Source organism: Podarcis muralis, chromosome 15, assembly GCF_964188315.1.
Source record: "Podarcis muralis chromosome 15, rPodMur119.hap1.1, whole genome shotgun sequence".
NCBI classification, from domain to species: Eukaryota; Metazoa; Chordata; class Lepidosauria; order Squamata; family Lacertidae; genus Podarcis; species Podarcis muralis.
The window spans coordinates 38742527-38760766 of NC_135669.1; the positions used below are offsets into that span (position 1 = coordinate 38742527).

General features: G+C 47.6%; 1 protein-coding gene across 6 annotated transcripts in view; it reads left to right on the plus strand.

The window, feature by feature from the left end:
* Positions 1 to 18240, plus strand: part of ACACA (acetyl-CoA carboxylase alpha) — a 193989-nt gene that overhangs the window by 149159 nt on the left and 26590 nt on the right. For all 6 annotated transcript variants that reach the window (XM_077919430.1, XM_077919432.1, XM_077919431.1 and 3 more), the window contains 7 exons: positions 2199 to 2342; positions 3170 to 3290; positions 7844 to 7940; positions 8900 to 8996; positions 10516 to 10651; positions 14622 to 14799; positions 15761 to 15873. In XM_077919430.1, the coding sequence (XP_077775556.1) occupies positions 2199 to 2342; positions 3170 to 3290; positions 7844 to 7940; positions 8900 to 8996; positions 10516 to 10651; positions 14622 to 14799; positions 15761 to 15873 (886 nt within the window). The remainder of the gene's footprint in view (positions 1 to 2198; positions 2343 to 3169; positions 3291 to 7843; positions 7941 to 8899; positions 8997 to 10515; positions 10652 to 14621; positions 14800 to 15760; positions 15874 to 18240) is intronic.

The following is an 18240-nucleotide window of genomic DNA, read 5'->3' on the forward strand; positions in this document are numbered from 1 at the left end:
GAGGGACAATGAGGCACCTGCCTCTAGTAATCCAACTCGTGCCGGTTGTGTTTCCTAGTGTGCTTTTGTTTTGGTCAGGAGTGTGCGGAGGCGTCTGTGGTTGCGCACGCATGTTTCTCTCCCTCCCTCCCTTTTTGTTTTGTTTTGTGCGATCTAAATGGAACCAGGTACATAATGCCACCTTCCCCACCCCCCTCCCACCCGCCCTGCCTGTTGGAAAGACTCGCGCCATAAAAATAACAAATGGCGTGTATTTGCTCGAATGTCAAAGTTATGAGTTTATTTTGTAATGATGTGCTCCTGCCTTCATGAGGTAAACTGGCCGTGGCAGAGGTGTTATTAGTAATATGGACCCAGCAGAGCAGAAAGCCGAGTGACCGAGAGATCAGTGTATCAGTCAGCGAAAGGGCAAATGGGAAGAGACAGCGGGAGAATGGGAACAGAGCTGTGCGGCGCTTGGGCTGAGATTAGAAGAAAGGAGCAGTGAGAGAGAGGAAGAATTGAGAGGCCGGTGGTCAGAGGCTCATTTTAATGGACCCCTTCGAAGGAAAACTGCCGGGGAGGGGAAAGAGTTGCACCTGTCGGCGTGGTTTGAAATTGTTGGCTGAAAGGTGTGTGTGCAGGCACACAAGGTCTCGTTTTCAGACTTGCTCCTTTCAAGGCCTCTCCTGCGTTGTATGTGTCTTTGGCTCTCTGCCACAGTTTCACAGTTGTGCCATGCAAAAAAACACAGCTTTTGTTATGTCTCTTTGGTTGCCAAAGCGAGTTTCTGGTCCCTAGGGGTAGGAAGGTGTTAAGCATCAAAAGTGTGTGGATGAAATCTCAGCCCTGAATTGGAGAGGGACAGAAAGGAGGAGGAGGAGGAGCAGCGGGTAGAAGATTTTGAGCATTTCATGGAAGCATAGAATTGCAGAGTTGGAAGGGTACCTTGTGGATCATCTCTAGTCCAAACCCCTTGTAATGAAGGAATATGCAGCTGTTGCAGACGGGGATCGAACCTGCAACCTTGGTGTTATCAGCACCGCGCTCTAAGCGACTGAGCTATGCAGGCTGAGCAAATGGAAGGGGTGTCCAAGAGCCAGCATAATCCTTTGCTCCCTCCCCATTGCTAACATAAGCAGAATAAATAATGCAAAATAAACAAATGCATTTAAAAATAAGGTTATCAACGGATGATATTGGAAGCACCATGGATTGTGTTGGAAGCAGAGTGCCTCTGAATACCAGGAATCGCAAGTTGAGAGAGCTGGTGGCTCATCTGGTCCTATGCCTTATTCTCTCATTGGACAGCCAGGTCCCCTGTGGGAAGTCTGAAAAGCAGGGCCTGGGTACAACAGCACTCTCCCCACTCGTGATTCCCAGCAACTCGCATTCAAAGGTACAGGGCCTCCAGCCGTGGAGAAACATAGCCAGTCTTCTGCAGCTATTAGCTAGTCTTCTGCATTTGGTTTGTTTTCCAGCTGCTCTTTCCTCATTCCTTTGTGGCTTGGTGAGTATCAGGGAGTGGCTAAAATTGACCAAGGTTAAGAAAGGTTTGTAAGCCAACAACAAACCATGGCTTCAGACTATGGTTTCTTGCCAGTGAACAAGCCACAGATAAGCCACTGGGCTAAACCATGGTTTGGGGTTGTGTTGGGGCCAAAGAAACCATGGAAAAGCAAATGCTGCAAAAAGTTCTGAAAAAGAGGAGATGGAACCTGGGACTTTCTTAGATTCGCTCTTGTCACAATAAACTATGGTGTGTTGTTGCATCTGGAGACTGCCGTTGTGTTGATATTTTCATATGGACATTTTTATATTGCATTCTGTTTGCCGTTCTAACGTTACCCACCTTGATTGGCTCATTTTTCAGAAAGATACAGATCATACATTGCTTTTAAATCAGTGAATACCAGGCTGTGGTCTGGAGGCACGTGAAGGCACCATTTTGTTGAACCTAAGCAGGTCTGGGTCTGGTCGGTGCCTGGATGGGAGACCTCATGCCATTCCTAGAAGCTTTTTTGAGTCCCACGATGGAATAAAGTTGAGATATAAATGCAATAAAATAAAATACGGGGAATACTGGAGAGGGGACTTCGCTGAAAACAATTGGAGTTTCAGGAATGATTTTTTTATATTGTGTGGTTAACAAAAAAAATCTGATAACAAGCACATGGTTAAAAGATATCTATCTTTCCCTACCCCCTGCCTTCAAACAGGTGCTTGGAAGAGAGGTGTACACCTCCAACAACCAGCTAGGTGGGATCCAGATCATGCACAACAACGGGGTGACCCATAGCACAGTATGCGATGACTTCGAAGGGGTCTACACCATTCTTCAATGGCTGTCTTACATGCCAAAGGTATTTCTCTCCCTCCACCCCCTTTTAGCTCTTCTGGCGTTGCTGTGGGTGGGTGCTTGGTTCAAGGACTGAGCTCTGGGGAGGTCGCAAAGATAATCAGTGTTCAGCTTGGGTTTGCTCCTGAACGGCTAGGAGTGCCTTTTGTCAGCTACAGCTGGTTCACTAGCTATCACTGTTCTTGGACTGAGATCACCTGGCCGTGGTGATTTGCGCATTGGGAACTCAAGGCTTGAATACCGCAATGCACTCTAAGTGGGCTGCCCTTCGAAGCTCCAGGTGGTGTGAAATGCTTCAGCTAGAACAGAATATCACCAGGACATAATGTTGGTGCTTAAAAGCTTGGACTGGCTTCCCATCCGCTAGTGGGCCAAGTCGTATTTATGTACAAGGCCCTTAACAACTTGGGTCCAGGACCCCTTTTGCCCTCCAGACGGGAATCAGATTATATCACTTCTATTTGGCATGGATTTCCCCCAAGGAACCTTGGGAATTGTCATTTCAGAATTCACTTGTTACTTTACAAAATGGTTGTATGTTCAAGGCTGCATACGTGGCAGGGACTATTACTCAGTGGCAGGGCACATTCTTTGCCTGTCAAATTCCCCAGTTAGCTCCTATTGCAAGGGTCAGGGGGAAGATGATGGAATAGCCCCTTCTTTGCCAGAGACCCTGGAGAGTTGCTGCTAGTTAGACAGTCCTGGGATGGATGGGCAAAGCGCTGGATGTGGTAGAAGGAAGCCCTCCTGTGTTCCTGCAATGTCTAACTGGCCAAACGTATGAGCATTTCAAGAATCTTACGTGCCAACTTTTCCCTCTCCTCCTTTCAGAGCGTTTTCAGCCCAGTCCCAATGATCACCGTCAAGGACCCGATAGATAGAGCCGTTGACTTTGTTCCCACCAAGACGCCTTATGATCCTCGCTGGATGCTGGCTGGACGCCCTAACCCAGGTACTTTAATTTCCAAAGAAAAGAGGAACTATCTGGGAAATGATGGAGAGGGGATAATTAATCGCTGCACCATCTATCTATCATTCTATCTATCCACACACTAATAGCAAAATCACATTCAGTTGCTTTCTGTTAGCAGTAGATTTAAATCTTCAGTATTCTACACTATTTGGAACTTCTAGTTCAGTTCTCCTGCTCAGCTTGCTGGAAAAGGAGCTTGTTGTTGTTGTTTAGTCGTGTCCGACTCTTCGTGACCCCATTGACCAGAGCACGCCAGGCACTTCTGTCTTCCACTGCCTCCCGTAGTTTGGTCAAACTCATCCTGGTAGCTTCGAGAACACTGTCCAACCATCTCGTCCTCTGTCGTCCCCTTCTCCTTGTGCCCTCAATCTTTCCCAACATCAGGGTCTTTTTCAGGGAGTCTTCTTTATGGTCCAGCTCTCACTTCCATATATCACTACTGGGAAAACCATAGCTTTAACTAGACGGGGGAAAGGAGCTAGGGCCTTGCAAAAGGGCTGCTTACAGGACTTGCCATTAGGCTGCAGCCCAGGTTTAGCACAGAGCCTGCAAACTTTTAAAGGAGCTGAGGCTTTGTAAGTTGCGTTGCTTTTGATCTAGGAACTCAGCTGCCATAGGGCACCCTCCCTCTGTTAGAAGTGATATCCTCTCCGACTCCCGAGTGCAATGTTCTGTCTGCTGTGTGCTAATCCTGTATGTCAAGAGTGAGAAAGCTCAGGCCCAGGGGCCACAGGCAGCCCTCCAAGCCTCTCTATATGGCTCTGAGGACTCTTCCCCTGGCCACGCTCCACACCAGCCCTGTTTTGCACCCTCAAGTGTTTCTTATTTGTCCTTGAACTCTGATGACTCTAGTGTCTTGGGAGCATGTGCAGAAACCAGCCTGCTGTACAAAGGCAAAATTTACCTTTGTTCCCACCCCCACTCTTTGCTTCTGGCCTGCCCACCCCTAGTATCTCACCCCTAGGAGGTTGCCCCCAAGGGCTGGAAAAGGTTCCTCAGCCCTGCTATATACAAATAGTGATCTTACTATTTGACACCATCCCTCTGGAAGAGGGAGAGCTGGCAGCAGGCTTAGGGGCACCCCAAGGTTTGCAGAAGCACAAAAGTACTTTGGGGTAGGGAAAGCCCTGACTGGGGCAGCCCTGACACTGAGGACTGAGCATACCCGGTGGTCCTGGAGTGCTGACTAACTGTTGAGAGAGGGGTGGAAGAAAGGGAGGATGGAATGGAGTATAATTAGAGAGGGTGTGGCCGGCTGCAACCCCGAATAGCACTCCACACAACAATGATTTATTGCAGGTCCCATGTGCGGCTGCTGCAGTAGTTAATAATAACAATAATAATATTATTTGAATTTATATAGCTAATGCATACACCATAAGCCCTATAAAGTAGGCCAATATTATTATCCCATATGACAGATAATGGTACTGGGAGAGGGCAGCTATCCTAAGGTCGCCTAATACTTCACTGCAGAGGCAAAATTCTAACCAGGTCTTCCTGAGCAGCACCATCCTTTAGCAGCTGCACTTATCTGCTGGCTAGAATGGGACTTTTTTTGGCAACTTCTTTTTGGCTAATATTCCGTCCTCCCCCTGCACCACCGCCCACCCCGTCATCTTGCCGGCAATTCATCTGGCTTGTCGAAAGCATGCAGGTTCCAAATTGAGTGACTTCGAGTTTTTTAATTTAGTGGAGGCGTTAAGGGGAAGCAGATGATTCTCCGCGATAAGTTTAAAGGAGAGATCTCCTAGGTGAAAAGTTAAAGCCGTTTATTAGGAGAGATAGCGCCGCGATATTCTTCAAACTGACGCCCGATGCGAGGCCCGGAATCGAAACGATCAAGCTCTGGACTCGGCGATGGAGAGATAATTTTGAAATGGATGGTCACATTTTACAGCGGGGGGCCACGGAGCCAAGGAACATTAGAACATAGTAATTTCAAGTTTGGGCTTGATAAAACACTTGCCATCCCGCTGGAGTCAGCAGAGGTTGGCTTTGCTCGGATTCCACTTTTTTAATTGCTTTTGCACTTGGCGTTACAGGGCAAGGAGTGCTTGTTCAAAATTATAGCGTTGCAAAAGAGGCTGAACACGAGAGGCCTCCCCCACCTCCTGCGTTTGTAGAGAGCCTGTGGGGGAAAGAGGCTTTTATAAGAAGCACAATTCTCCTTGCTTAAGAGCAGTGGAGATTTCCTCCCCACCCCACAAGAGAGTGGTATGGAAGCTGGCAACGCCTGCCTAGAGCCCATGTCTTCTTGGCACTGATTTTAAGCCTGTTCCTCTTCCCCACTTTGCTCTATTTGCATCCCTCCTAAACATATCGGGGAAGAGCCATAGCTCAGTGGCAGACCATCCGCTTTGCATGCAGAAGGTCACAGGCTCAATCCTGGGCATCTCCAGGTTGGGCTGAGGAAAAGACTCCTGTCTGAAACCCTGGAGAGCCTCTGCCAGTCAGTGTAGGAAACATTGAACCAAGGAGGTTCACAAACAACTGAAAGCAACACCCACATTCAATATATATAATAAACTAGTCCATTAAAACAGCATAACACTCTAAACAGGAGATTCAAGATCAGCGAAGTGCTTGTCTCAATAGTTGCATCCAATGTTATTATTTGTTTGTTTGTTTGTTTGTTTATTATTAAATTTGTATACTGCCCCTCATCTGTAGATCTCAGGGCAGTTCACGTGATAAAAACTTTAGCCCTGCTCAGAGTAGAATCATTGAAATCAATGGATTTGAATAACTGGGGTCCATTAATTTCAGTAGGTATTTTCCAAGAACAGGTTACGTTCCTGTTGAACCCGGGACCTTCTGTCTCCAAAGCCCATGCTTAGCCACAAAGAGGTGGGAGCTCCCCAAATGATCTGTCCATGTCTTTAAGAATTGGCTGAGTCTCGCTACTGCCAAAACAGAGGAGGAGGAGGCGGGGAGGGGGAGAGAATTCCGGTCTGATAGCCTGGCTTAAAAGAAATTTAAAGTGCATACATTTTAGAAACCGGGGGAAAGCCTTGAAGAACAACCTCTTTTAATGCCTTGGCTGCTTTCTGACAAATGTTTGCCTTGTCTTGTGAGAAAGAGAAGGGGGAAAGGAACCACCCCGTAGAGTTATTTATTTAAAAGCAAGGCAAATTCCCTCTGCTCCCTGTGTCCCATCGTTTAACAGTAAATGATGCCTTCTGCTGATAAATGGCCCTCGCTATGCAGACGAGCAAATTAAAGAGACAGCCACGGCGGCTGGCAGCAGGCAGACATTTTCATAGCCTTTAATATATAACTTTTGGTGAGATTCACTTGGCATTGGCAACTTCTCTGAGAAAGTCTCTTTCAGAGTTTGCATTGGGCTCCCCATGTATTGATGGCAAGGTTAAAGGTGGCCTCCTTTTTTTCTCTATTAATGCATTTGTATCCCACTTTTCCTCCAAGTTTCTCAAGACAGTGTGCAGGGTTGTTATTATTATTTTGTTTATTAAATACATATGCCACCCTCCACCTGAAGAACCCGGTGCGGTTCACAACAGAAACATACAAAATGAGAATACCGAATATGAAACAAAAACGAACGAATAACCCCCCTTCCTACAAACACTTCTCACAACACTCCTGTGAGATAGGATAGGCCTCAAGATGGAGACTGACCCAAATGAGTGTCATGACCATGTGGGGATTTGAACTCTGGTCTGCCAGGTCCTAGTGTGACGCTCTCACCACTGCACCACACTGGTGTAGCTACAGCAGAGTTGCCTGTCTCCGGAGAAAACTGAACATGCTTCAATTTATACATAGTCCAGGGGGTATCAGCTGCCCCTCTTTGGCTTGTTGCTTCAATGAGACTTCCTTGGTTGGCTTGGCAGATCTCTTTGTCATTCCTTCCCTTTGGCTAGACCCGCAGCAGTTCTCAACCTGTGGGTCCCCAGATGTTGTTGGACTACATCTCCCATCATCCCTGACCACTGGTCATGCTGGCTAGGAATGATGGGAGTTGTAGTCCGACAACAACTGGGGACCCACAGGTTGAGAAACACTGGGCTAGAGCAAGGCAGGCTTAAATCTCATTCCCTCCATGACTTCCATTTGCGTAACACAATTTCCTTTTCTCCCCCATGTGCCCCACCCCTCTGTCCCCCTCTGCCAAGTCTGCTCTGGAGGGTTGAGGGAACTCCCAGGACAGATTTGAGGGGCACACAGAGGAAAGGGAGAAGTCCTTGTGCAAATGAGATGACTTTGCAGGCTGCAACCCTAAAGCATTTTGAAAATGACGACAAAGGTGCAGTACGTGGCACCTTAAAAGATACAGCACATTTATTGCGGCATAACCTTTACCTGCACTTGAGAGTCCACTTCATCAGATGCAAGAAAACGTTATAATTCATCTGAGAAGATATGCAATTTGTATGCATTGTCTTGTGCTTTGCTTTTAATTATGTTTATTTATCTGCATATTTATAATCCGCTTCGCAAGACTCGGGACAACGCGCGCTCACTTCCACTCCTCTTGATGGTTTTTCCTCCCCTGCCTTTCTTTGTAGCTCAGAAGGGCCAGTGGCTCTCTGGATTCTTTGACTACGGCTCCTTTTCGGAGATCATGCAGCCGTGGGCTCAGACAGTTGTGGTTGGCAGAGCCAGGTAAGTCGTTGTTTGACATTTGACATTTGTGGAGAATTTTGCATGTTCAAAGCACTTAAAGGTACATTATTTTGTTGTCATTTCTACAACAGCCCTGCAAGGGAGCTCAGTATAATTATCTCCGTACTGCAGATTGGGGCGGGGGGCTTGTTTAAGGCCCTGCTGTGAGTTTTCCAGACGGATATGAAATTAAAACTGGTTTCTGATATCTAGGTCACAGCTAAACTTGTCAATACAGTAAGTTGGGGTGGGTAACCTCAAGCGCAGGGGCCAAATGTGGCCCTCCAAGCCTCTCTGTGTGGCCTCAGGACTCTTCCATAGGCCAGTCCCCTGGCCACAGTCTTCACTGCCCTTGCTTCATCCCTTCCTTTAATATTTTTGCCTGGGTGGAATATGTCCTTGAATGCAAATAATGCATTTTTCCTTGCCTGTATGGAGGATTGGGAGGGTGTTTGGTGAAAGCTCAGTAATATCTGCAAGAGAGAATTTTCTGCCTCGTATGTACTTCTCTGGCTTTCTTGCTCAACTTAAGCCCCATCTGTGGTTTAGAGGGAAAGGATGTCTATATATGATGCATCAAAGTGACTAAAAGACTGAAGGCCAAGGCGAGGCAATATTCTAAATGCCTGATCACTTTGCATATATTTAATTCTAAAATTGATGGCAGTGCTCTATAGATTTGGGGCTGGGTATGTGAGGGTTCTCCCCCTGCCCTGTCTTTAAAAAAAAAATCAATTTTCCCCAACAAAACAAAAAGAACAAAACCCCACAAGCAGCAGCTGCTGCTGTCTCTTCCTTGGGTTTGAGGGATTTTCAGTTGGAAAAACTGCACAGGAGGAAAGGGTTTAACCCCCTCTCTCACCCGGTCCATCCCACTTTGGATCAGGATCCAACTTAATTTGTTTTTAAAAATGTAAAGTTGCACAAACACAATTGTGCATTTTGTCGTTTGTTACCAGGCTGGGTGGAATACCTGTTGGAGTGGTTGCGGTTGAAACCCGGACAGTGGAGCTGACCATTCCTGCAGACCCTGCAAACCTGGACTCAGAAGCCAAGGTAGGTTTTTTAGCTCCTAAAACATGGCATGGGTCCTTAGGGGATGCGATGCAAGCTATGCTGCTGAGGGCAGTCGTTGTTGAGGGTGGTGAAAATGTGTCTGTTTCGTTCTTTGCAAATGGGTATGAAAAGTGACAAGGTGATTCCGACTAGATCTAGCATGGTGTAGTGGTTGAACATGGGACGCAGGTGGCGCTGTGGGTAAAAGCCTCAGCGCCTAGGGCTTGCCAATCGAAAGGTCAGCGGTTCGAATCCCTGCGGCGGGGTGCGCTCCCGTCGTTCGGTCCCAGCGCCTGCCAACCTAGCAGTTCGAAAGCACTCCCGGGTGCAAGTAGATAAATAGGGACCGCTTACAAGCGGGAAGGTAAACGCCGTTTCCATGTGCGGCTCTGGCTCGCCAGAGCAGCGATGTCACGCTGGCCACGTGACCTGGAAGTGTCTCCGGACAGCGCTGGCCCCCGGCCTCTTGAGTGAGATGGGCGCACAACCCTAGAGTCTGGCAAGACTGGCCCGTACGGGCAGGGGTACCTTTACCTTTTACCTTAGTGGTTGAACATGTCAGACTAGGACCTGAGAGGCCAGGGTTCAAATCCCCACCTGGGCATGAAGCTGAGTGGGCGACCTTGGGCCCAGTCACTGCCTCTCAGCCTAACCTACCTTAACAGGGTTATTGTGGGGATCTTGGAGGAAAAGGTGGGATATAAAGGCAATAAATGAATAAAAATGGGACAAACTTTGGAGGCAATGGGCTACAGTGCACACAAGCCTCTAAGTTACACAGAGCTCTGTGTTAGTAGAATGGGAAGGACTGCTTAACTTCTCAGTTAATTCTGCAACAAGACCTGTCTTGAAATCTGTCCTTGGGGTGACTCACATGCCCGCATGCATCCGAAGCATATCCCTTTGAAGTGATATAGCTCTGGGGGATGTCTGTAATCCTCCAGCTGATAGATACCAACTCCCATCAGCCCTAGCTAGACCCAGGGGTGATGGGAGTTATGTGAGATGTAGGCCAACAACATCTGTAGAGCCACTGAGGTTCTCCAGCGCAACATTTGTAGGGAGTTCACTCCTCCATCCTTCACTCACACGAAAGGAGGGGTGTATATGCAGTGGGTCTCCATGGGTTGCACACACAGAGACCCACCACACCTCTCCCATTTTGCTGCATGCCCTGCCTATTTTTGCAACCCCGATGCCCTGACAGGTTTTCCTTGATGACCCAGCAAGTCTTCAAATAGCTTTTGTGGTGTTTCCGCTGGGGCTGTATCCAGGATTCATCAAGCTCTGAGCAGACCCATTGACATGAGCGGACAGGACCACCATGGGTCCGTTCCATTTCCACGAGTCTGCTCTGAGTGCAGCCCCCTGTGTAAGGACTAAAGTAACCTTAATCTCCTGCAGTTAATCGGTTTTGGTTTTGTACTGGCAGCTTTCGCTGCTGCTGCTGCTAATGCTGCCTTGCAGTCGGTGCTTGTACTCACCTGCAAACCATTTCCTCTCACTCACCTTGCAACAGATTATCCAGCAGGCTGGCCAGGTGTGGTTTCCTGACTCAGCCTTCAAGACGGCTCAAGCAATAAAGGATTTCAACCGGGAAGGGCTGCCGCTGATGGTCTTTGCAAACTGGAGAGGCTTCTCTGGAGGAATGAAAGGTTATTATTGTTGTTGTTGTTGTTTAAAAATGGGTGGGGGTTTTTTCAGCCAGTGGTTGCTTTTGCCCATTGGGATTGGTGGGGTGGACGGCAGGGAACCCAACGGTAGGTGAAATTGACTAATTCTCGTTTCCCCCACATCCTCCTCCCTGCCGCATTCTACAAGGGCAAAACTGACAATGAGGAAGAGGAAGTTGATGGCAAGGGCCACCTCTGGGCTGGTTTTAAGTCAGCAGGCAGGCAAGTGGATGCTAGCCAAGGGTACACAGAGGCTGGTGGGGCAGTGCCCTATTTGTCCTCATGGACCAGCTTCCACTGTGGGGAGGAACATGTATTCCAGAGAAGAAGCTTCTTTAAAGGGCGATCACCTTGGACATTATCCAGTGTCAGCAGATAGAGGAACCCAGGGAGCAAGTTAAGGGAGCATCTGTTGTCAATCTTCCCACACTCCTTAAGAGAAACGCTTGCAATTTTGGTTTCCATGTTGGGCGGTAGGGGGAGGCGGGAGCTGGAGGGGAGCAGAGGATTAAGCAGAGAGTGAAAATAAACAATTATACCACCCCTCGGTGCGCCTAAGAACACACAAATACATGCATATATACACACACTCCGCTAAGATTTGGCTGCGCCGTGGGTAAAATGACTCCAAAATTGTGTGTAATGAGTAGGAAAAGATTAGAGATCGCTCTTGCCATGTTGAGAATTGACATTAGTAGAGGAGGAGGGGGGGGACTCTTTACAAGTCGGCCTAGGAGGTCTAATTTAAGCCGTTGCACGCACGCACACGTGTCCCCAAACATACTGGCTTTTGCGCATATATTTATATCCATATATGTATATATAAACAAAAATTCTGTATGATAAATAAAGGCATATCGAGAGTGGGAAAGGTTTCTTTTTGCCGAATGAGCTCCGTCTAGCCGTGAGGCTATTCAACATAATGCAAAAATTAAATTATTATTTCCTCTTTAAAAAAAAAAGAAGGAAGAGGACGCCTTGAATATTTAGATGGAGGGAAGGAGTTTATTTAGACGAACCGCCAGTGACCCACAACAGCGAGACATCAAGCGTGAAATTTACTCGAAATTAGCACCGGGGTCTTGGGCTCAGCGTGAATAGCGGTTGATAGGATGCAAATCCCAAAGATATTAAACCGCCTTGCTGGTAGCGCTACGGGGTCGCTCTCGGTTGGTTTTTCATGTTATACTTATTATTTTACCCACCCCCACCCCCTGGGACAGGCTATAAATAACAATAAAAAGGGGAAACGGTTACCAGAGACTTTGACCAGAATGAAAAAAATAATAATGAAAAGACCTTTAAAAACAACTACAACAAACTCTGATTACCTGCATGTTTATATCGCGGCAGAACCTGAGCGTAATGGATTTAGGAGACTCTTTTTATATGTACGCAATGGGTCTATTGCTTGGTGTGTGTGTGTGTGTGTGTGTGTGTTGTCATTTTTACTCTGAAGCTCCATCCAAACTGCTAAGGATGATTCGAGCTTTGAGTGTTGCCCAGAATTGATGGACAGAGTCAGAGAGCAGGTGGGGAGAGAGAGAGAGAAAGTGCAGTTACCTGAGCAGAGAAAAATTCCAGATGCCTGTGTTTGCCAGTGCAAACCTATAAGGTTGTTCCGGTGGCCTGGGAAATTAGACTTTTAACTTTGCGCCGGACGGTTTGAAGGGTTTTCTGTCGGTGGCAGAATGTTCTGAGGTCATTGTGTCAAAACTGAAAATGCTTTCCCAGCCCACCGGAGAGAAGGGACCAACTATCTCTGCTTCTGTTTTGGTTAGAGCCCCTGCTTCGCATGCAGAGACCCCCCAGGTTCAGCACCCACCACCCCCAGATAAAGCTGGAGGGGAACCCCTTTCTGAAGCCCCGAAGAGCTGCTTCTGCCAGTCAGGGTAGACGATACTGAGCCAGATGTCCAATAGTGTGCTTCCTACGTCCCTGGACGTAACATAACATGACATTTACTGCTCTTCCTCTAACCTGTGGCCCTCCAGATGTTGGATCACAACTCCCTGTTGGCTGGGGTTGGTGGAAGTTAGAGTCAAATGATATCTGGAGGGCCACAGGTTCCCCATCCCTGCTCTTAAATAAGCTTGTGTCCCCTTCAGTAAGTCCGCCCAGCTATACTAGGGACTTCTTCTCCAGTAGCACAGTCCTTTACTTTCGTCAGATCTCTGTCCAAAACCCACTTCTCTCAATGCAGCCTTTGCCTTTGCCTGTTAGCTTAACAGAGGGCAATGGAGGGACTGTGGAACACAAGCAAAAATGTACCTAGGAGGCAAGTCAGACCTTTGGTACATTTAACTCAGTACTGCCCACTGCAGAGGTTCTCAGGTGGCAGTAGAGAATATCCATTCATGTGGTCTGTAGGAAGGTTGCAGAACACTATGCTCACCAAAAACAATGATCTGGTTCATCCATCACATTAGGAAAACAAATCTAGTTATTTTTTAAAGAGAGAGGGTGGTGGTGGTGGTATAAATTAATGCAGCCTGGACTTGCCAGTCTGCAATTGAATTCCATGCAAAAATAGCTACTTTCAGGAAGCTCCCTTTGATTCATTCCTGGCCCGTCTCCCTTTTCTCTCTCTCTCTCTCTCTCTCTCTCTCTCTCTCTCTCTCTCTCTCTTTTTTAAAAAAATCTCCGTCTCCATGCAAATGAGAAAGAGAGAGAGGGAGGGAGTGCAGTCTTCCCCATTTGGGCAGCCTCCTTCTACCGAGTTAAAATATACGCTCATGGCAGGAGTGAAAAATGCCAGGCTAATTACACAATTATTTTATTATGTAGCACTACTAAAAAATGTCTCCTAAAGAATTAATTTGGTTAAAATAATTTGAATTGAGCAATTATTTTCTTAACATTGGAATTAGCTGAAAGGAGCTTCAAGTGGTTTATTGCTAGCACTACATAATAAAGTGATTGTTTAATTAGCAATAAATTTGTCATTCCCCTTATATATATATTTATTTTTAAAAAAATGATCTTTTCTTTTTCACCCAGAGATGACATTCACTCCCCCTTAAAAAAAGTTTCCCCTCTTTGCTGCTAGCATTTATTTATTTTTTAGTGTTCCGTTCACCTGAACATCGGTTTAAGAACACATTTGAGCAATCCTTGGGAATCCTTCTGGGGTGCAGTCTTTTAAAAAAAACTATTTCTCACTTCTCAAGATAACCAGGAATATTAGATTACAACCACCTTGTAAATGAACCCACAAAAGTGTCTGGTAGGGGGTGTCAGGCGGGGAGGTCAACAGTAGGGGGAGCCAGAGCCAACGGTAGATAGAGCCAACTAGTTCTAGATTTGTCCCCTTCCTCCGCCTCCCCACTTCTCAGTTCTACAAGGGGCAACACTGAGATGGAGGAGGAGGGAGCTGCCAGGCAGGGCCAGGTGGAAGCTGTTTGAGGGCAAACTGGGACTGGTGGGCCGGAGCCCCATTCACCCTAATACAGGCATGGCCAAACTTGACCCTCCAGGTGTTTTGGGACTACAAATCCCACCATCTCTGACCACTGGTCAGTTCGCTAGGGATGATGGGAGTTGTAGTCCCAAAACATCTGGAGGGCCAAGTTTGGCCATGCCTGCCTTAATAGATCAGCCACTCCTGTGTACTACAAGCAAAACAATGAGGTAGCCAGGAAAAACACCCTCTAGATGTTTTGGACAGCAGCTCTCAGCAAGCACAGTGCAAGGTCAGCAAAGGCTGCCGTCATGCAGTCTGACTGCCCCTGAATGTGGAGGTTCTGTTTGGCCCATGCGGCTAGCAGCCATGGATCTATCTGCCTTAACCATTAAATAGTGAAAACAAGCCATCGGAGATAAATGGCGTGTGGCCACGTCACCTCAAGCTGAAGCTGTGAATTCCATGAGTTAACCGTGGTGGGCTCTGTGTGCAGCCTTACTTCCTGTTTGAAGGATTCTTACACCTGTGTCCTTTCCCCTCCCTGTGCAGACATGTACGACCAGGTGTTGAAATTCGGGGCCTACATCGTGGATGGTTTGCGGGAGTACAGGCAGCCTGTCCTTGTTTACATCCCGCCCCAAGCGGAGCTGAGAGGAGGCTCTTGGGTGGTGATCGACCCCACCATTAACCCCCGGCACATGGAGATGTACGCAGATCGGGAAAGCAGGTAATTGCTTCAGTCTCGCACCTCCTTCCATCCCAGCTTGCCTGCCTCAGAGATGCAAACGCCCAACTAGCTGAGGGATGCCCAGATCTCATCATCATGAAGTTGAGAGTCCCAACAACCTGTCAGAAGCTGCCGTGTACAGAGACAGACCCATTCAAGTCCACCTGACTGCAGCAGTGAGGGGCGTGGCCTGGGGAGAAGGGGTGTGGCTAGGGGAAAGGTGTGGCCTGGAGAGAGTTTTAGGGCCATACAGTGGTACCTCGGGTTAAGTACTTAATTCGTTCTGGAGGTCCGTTCTTAACCTGAAACTGTTCTTAATCTGAAGCACCACTTTAGCTAATGGGGCCTCCTGCTGCTGCCGTACCGCCAGAGCACGATTTCTGTTCTCATCCTGAAGCAAAGTTCTTAACCCGAGGTAATATTTCTGGGTTAGCAGAGTCTGTAACCTGAAGCGTATGTAACCCGAGGTACCACTGTACAGAGAGGCCTGCATTTGGGCTCTGCATCTGAGATTCCGCTCTGGAAGGGTGTGAAATAGGGACAAGAGGTGTGGCTTATGGAGCAGACTACAACTCCCATCAGCCCCTGTTGGCACGGCCCATTGTGGTCCAGAATGTCAGGAGGGCACCATGTCCGGGAAGGCTGCTTTTAAGGCATAAAACTGCCAATAAGCCTTGTCTGGCAATTTGAACAATGCAAAGGAATGCATGGTCTGGGGATTTTTTTTGCTATGAAGCGCTTCCTCCCCCAGGGCGGATGCCACACTCAAATAAATCCTAGTCTAATATATGATTTAGTGCTAGAGTTCCCCTCTTTTTCATGAGGTTTGAATCTGCTTGCTGTGGGGGAGAAGGGTCTTCCCCACTGAGGGGCACCTCCCAGTCTAGAGGCACTCAGCCTTGAATGGAGTAGCCTCTTTGAGAACATACTCCTTTTTATTTCCCCCACCCCCTTTCTTCAGAGGAGGGGTTCTGGAGCCCGAAGGCACAGTGGAAATCAAGTTCCGAAAGAAAGATTTGGTGAAGACAATGAGGCGTGTGGATCCCATCTATGTGCGTCTGGCAGAACGACTTGGTGAGTGTTGGTGGGGTTGCTCATGTGCAAATAAAAACATGTCCAGCTAGTTTCTAAGAAATGCATCCACTTTCCCCTTCTGTTGGGGAAGCCATTTTGAGGCTTTTGCCTGTCAGAATCATGGGGGGTGGGGGGCTGAAGGTGTGTTCGGTGGTGTTTTTCCACTCCTTATTCCTCAGGTTGTAAGGCAGAGAACAAGAAAGCATTTAGGAGGGAGTGTGTTGTCTGGAAAGGCCTGTCTAAGGCCAGGTGTGTAGATTTTTTGGAAACAATTGGAGGCTGCAGTTACGGTTCCTGCATTAATTTACAGTGGAGGCTGGTCCATTAGGGGAAATGAGGCAGGTGGTTGGAGGAGTGCTGGACCTGGACACAGTAGTAATATTTGGGATTTATACAGTGCTTTCTCTACTCAATAAAGTGTATCAGTTCAGAGAAAAGGGGTGAGAGGTGACATGATAAGCGTTTATTAGATGTTCCATGGCATGGAGAAAGTGGAGTTTTTCCTCCCTCTTTCATTGCACTAGAACTCATCCAACGGAGCTGAAGGTTGGGAAATTCGGGACAGATAAAAGAAAGTACTTTTTTGTGCAGCACGTAGTTTATGGAACTTGCTTCCCCAGGAGGCAGTGATGTCTACCAACTTGCGTGGCTTTAAAAGAGGATTGGACAAATTCGTGGAGGAGAGGGCTATGTTCTTACTCCACAGTCAGAAGCAAAAATGATTCTGAATACCAGTTGCTGGAAACCACAGGAGAGGAGAGTTCTCCTGTGCTCAGGTCCAGTGTTTGGCTTTCCCACAGACATCTTGGTGGCCACTGTGAGAACAGGATGTTAGACTTGGAGGGCCATGGGTCTGATCCAGCAGAGCTCTTATTTGTGCCCTTACATTCTTCTGACTTTTTTAAAAAATACCTTACTGCATGTTGGTGCCATATCTGTATGGAGGTTGCATTTAGGCTGCTTGGTTTAAAACCCACAAACATTGCAGCTGGGCTGCTTTGCACTGAACCCTGAAGCTGTGTCTGAAAGCGTTTTGTGGTACGGCAAACCAGGAACAGTTTGCCCTTTCTTCGTAGGGGCTGGATGTGTCCGAGCACAAGGGTGGGGACTGATGAGAACATTATTTTTAACACATGACTCCTCCCGACCAGAGCATCAGATGTGCTGAACTCACACCCTGAATCCCCATTTTTGATTCAGCTCCTGTTAACGTCCCCTGAATCTCTTCTTCTCACCCTGGTTTGCACTCAGCCTTCCGGAGGTATCAACACAAAACCAAAAAGAGCACTTTTTACTACCATTAAAAGATGCTTCAAATTTCTCCCCCTGCCCTTTTTTAAAAGAGCATGGTTTGTTTGTGTGCGTTTTGTTTTTATATAAAAAAATCTATTGACGCCAATCTCCCCCCACCAAAGAAACAAGCTAATAATTTCTGTGCAAAACACCACCAGTGACACCATAGGCGGAGCCCCTTCTCCACCATCCAGAGAGAATGGGAGAGTGTGCATTAAAAGCTTTGGTTGCTGATAAGTGTCTTGCTTAGATGGCTCATAATTGCTCTCAATGTCGGGCCATCGGTGGTGGTGGTGATTCTCCCCCACCCACTAATGCTGTTCAAAAGCAGGATGAGCCTAGATTGTAGGACACAGCGAATTGCATAATTTCTCCCTCTCTCATATTTTTTTCCTTTTTTTTTTGTGCCGGTTTTTCTTTCTGGCCAATTTAAAATTTGTCAAAGCCGGTCGTCTTCTGGATCACTGCCCTTTGATATTTTGCGCACTCCATTTGCCACAAACAAGCCGCAGGGCCGCGGTTCATGCTGACTCCAGCAGAAGCGCAGAGAGTTCCATTTATCTTACAACAGCCTGCCGCACACTTGCTCATTAGCTGGGGGTTCGCTGCCTCTCTTAACCCCTGAATGGCTGCCATCATTTCTACCGAGCGGCTGCTTTGTGGCAACATCGGGGGGGGGGGGACGACGGTGACACGACGGACGGTGCTCTTGCATCTGTGTGTCGTTTGCGTGGGGCGGGGGGTGGCTGGGTGGAGGGAATCCGAGGGCAGCGTTGCGTTTTCCTTCTGAACCTCTCTCTCCGCCACTGGGTTTCCACTGGCAGAGAGGGCTTGGGGGCAGCACAAGGAAGATCTTGAATAATGTGACACAGATCTGCTCATTATCAATTTTTTCCCAAGCGTCGTAACCGAAATCTTTATTAGTTTCGTGTTTATTAAAATGTCACTCAATGTTACGTGTTGAGCTTTGGCGTAAGCGGAAGAGCTTTGGCGCAGCAGGGGGGGATGTGAGGCTGTGTGTCTTAGCGCTTTTAGGCTGCTTAAACTTTTTAGAGCTTGCCAGTTAGGCTTTTT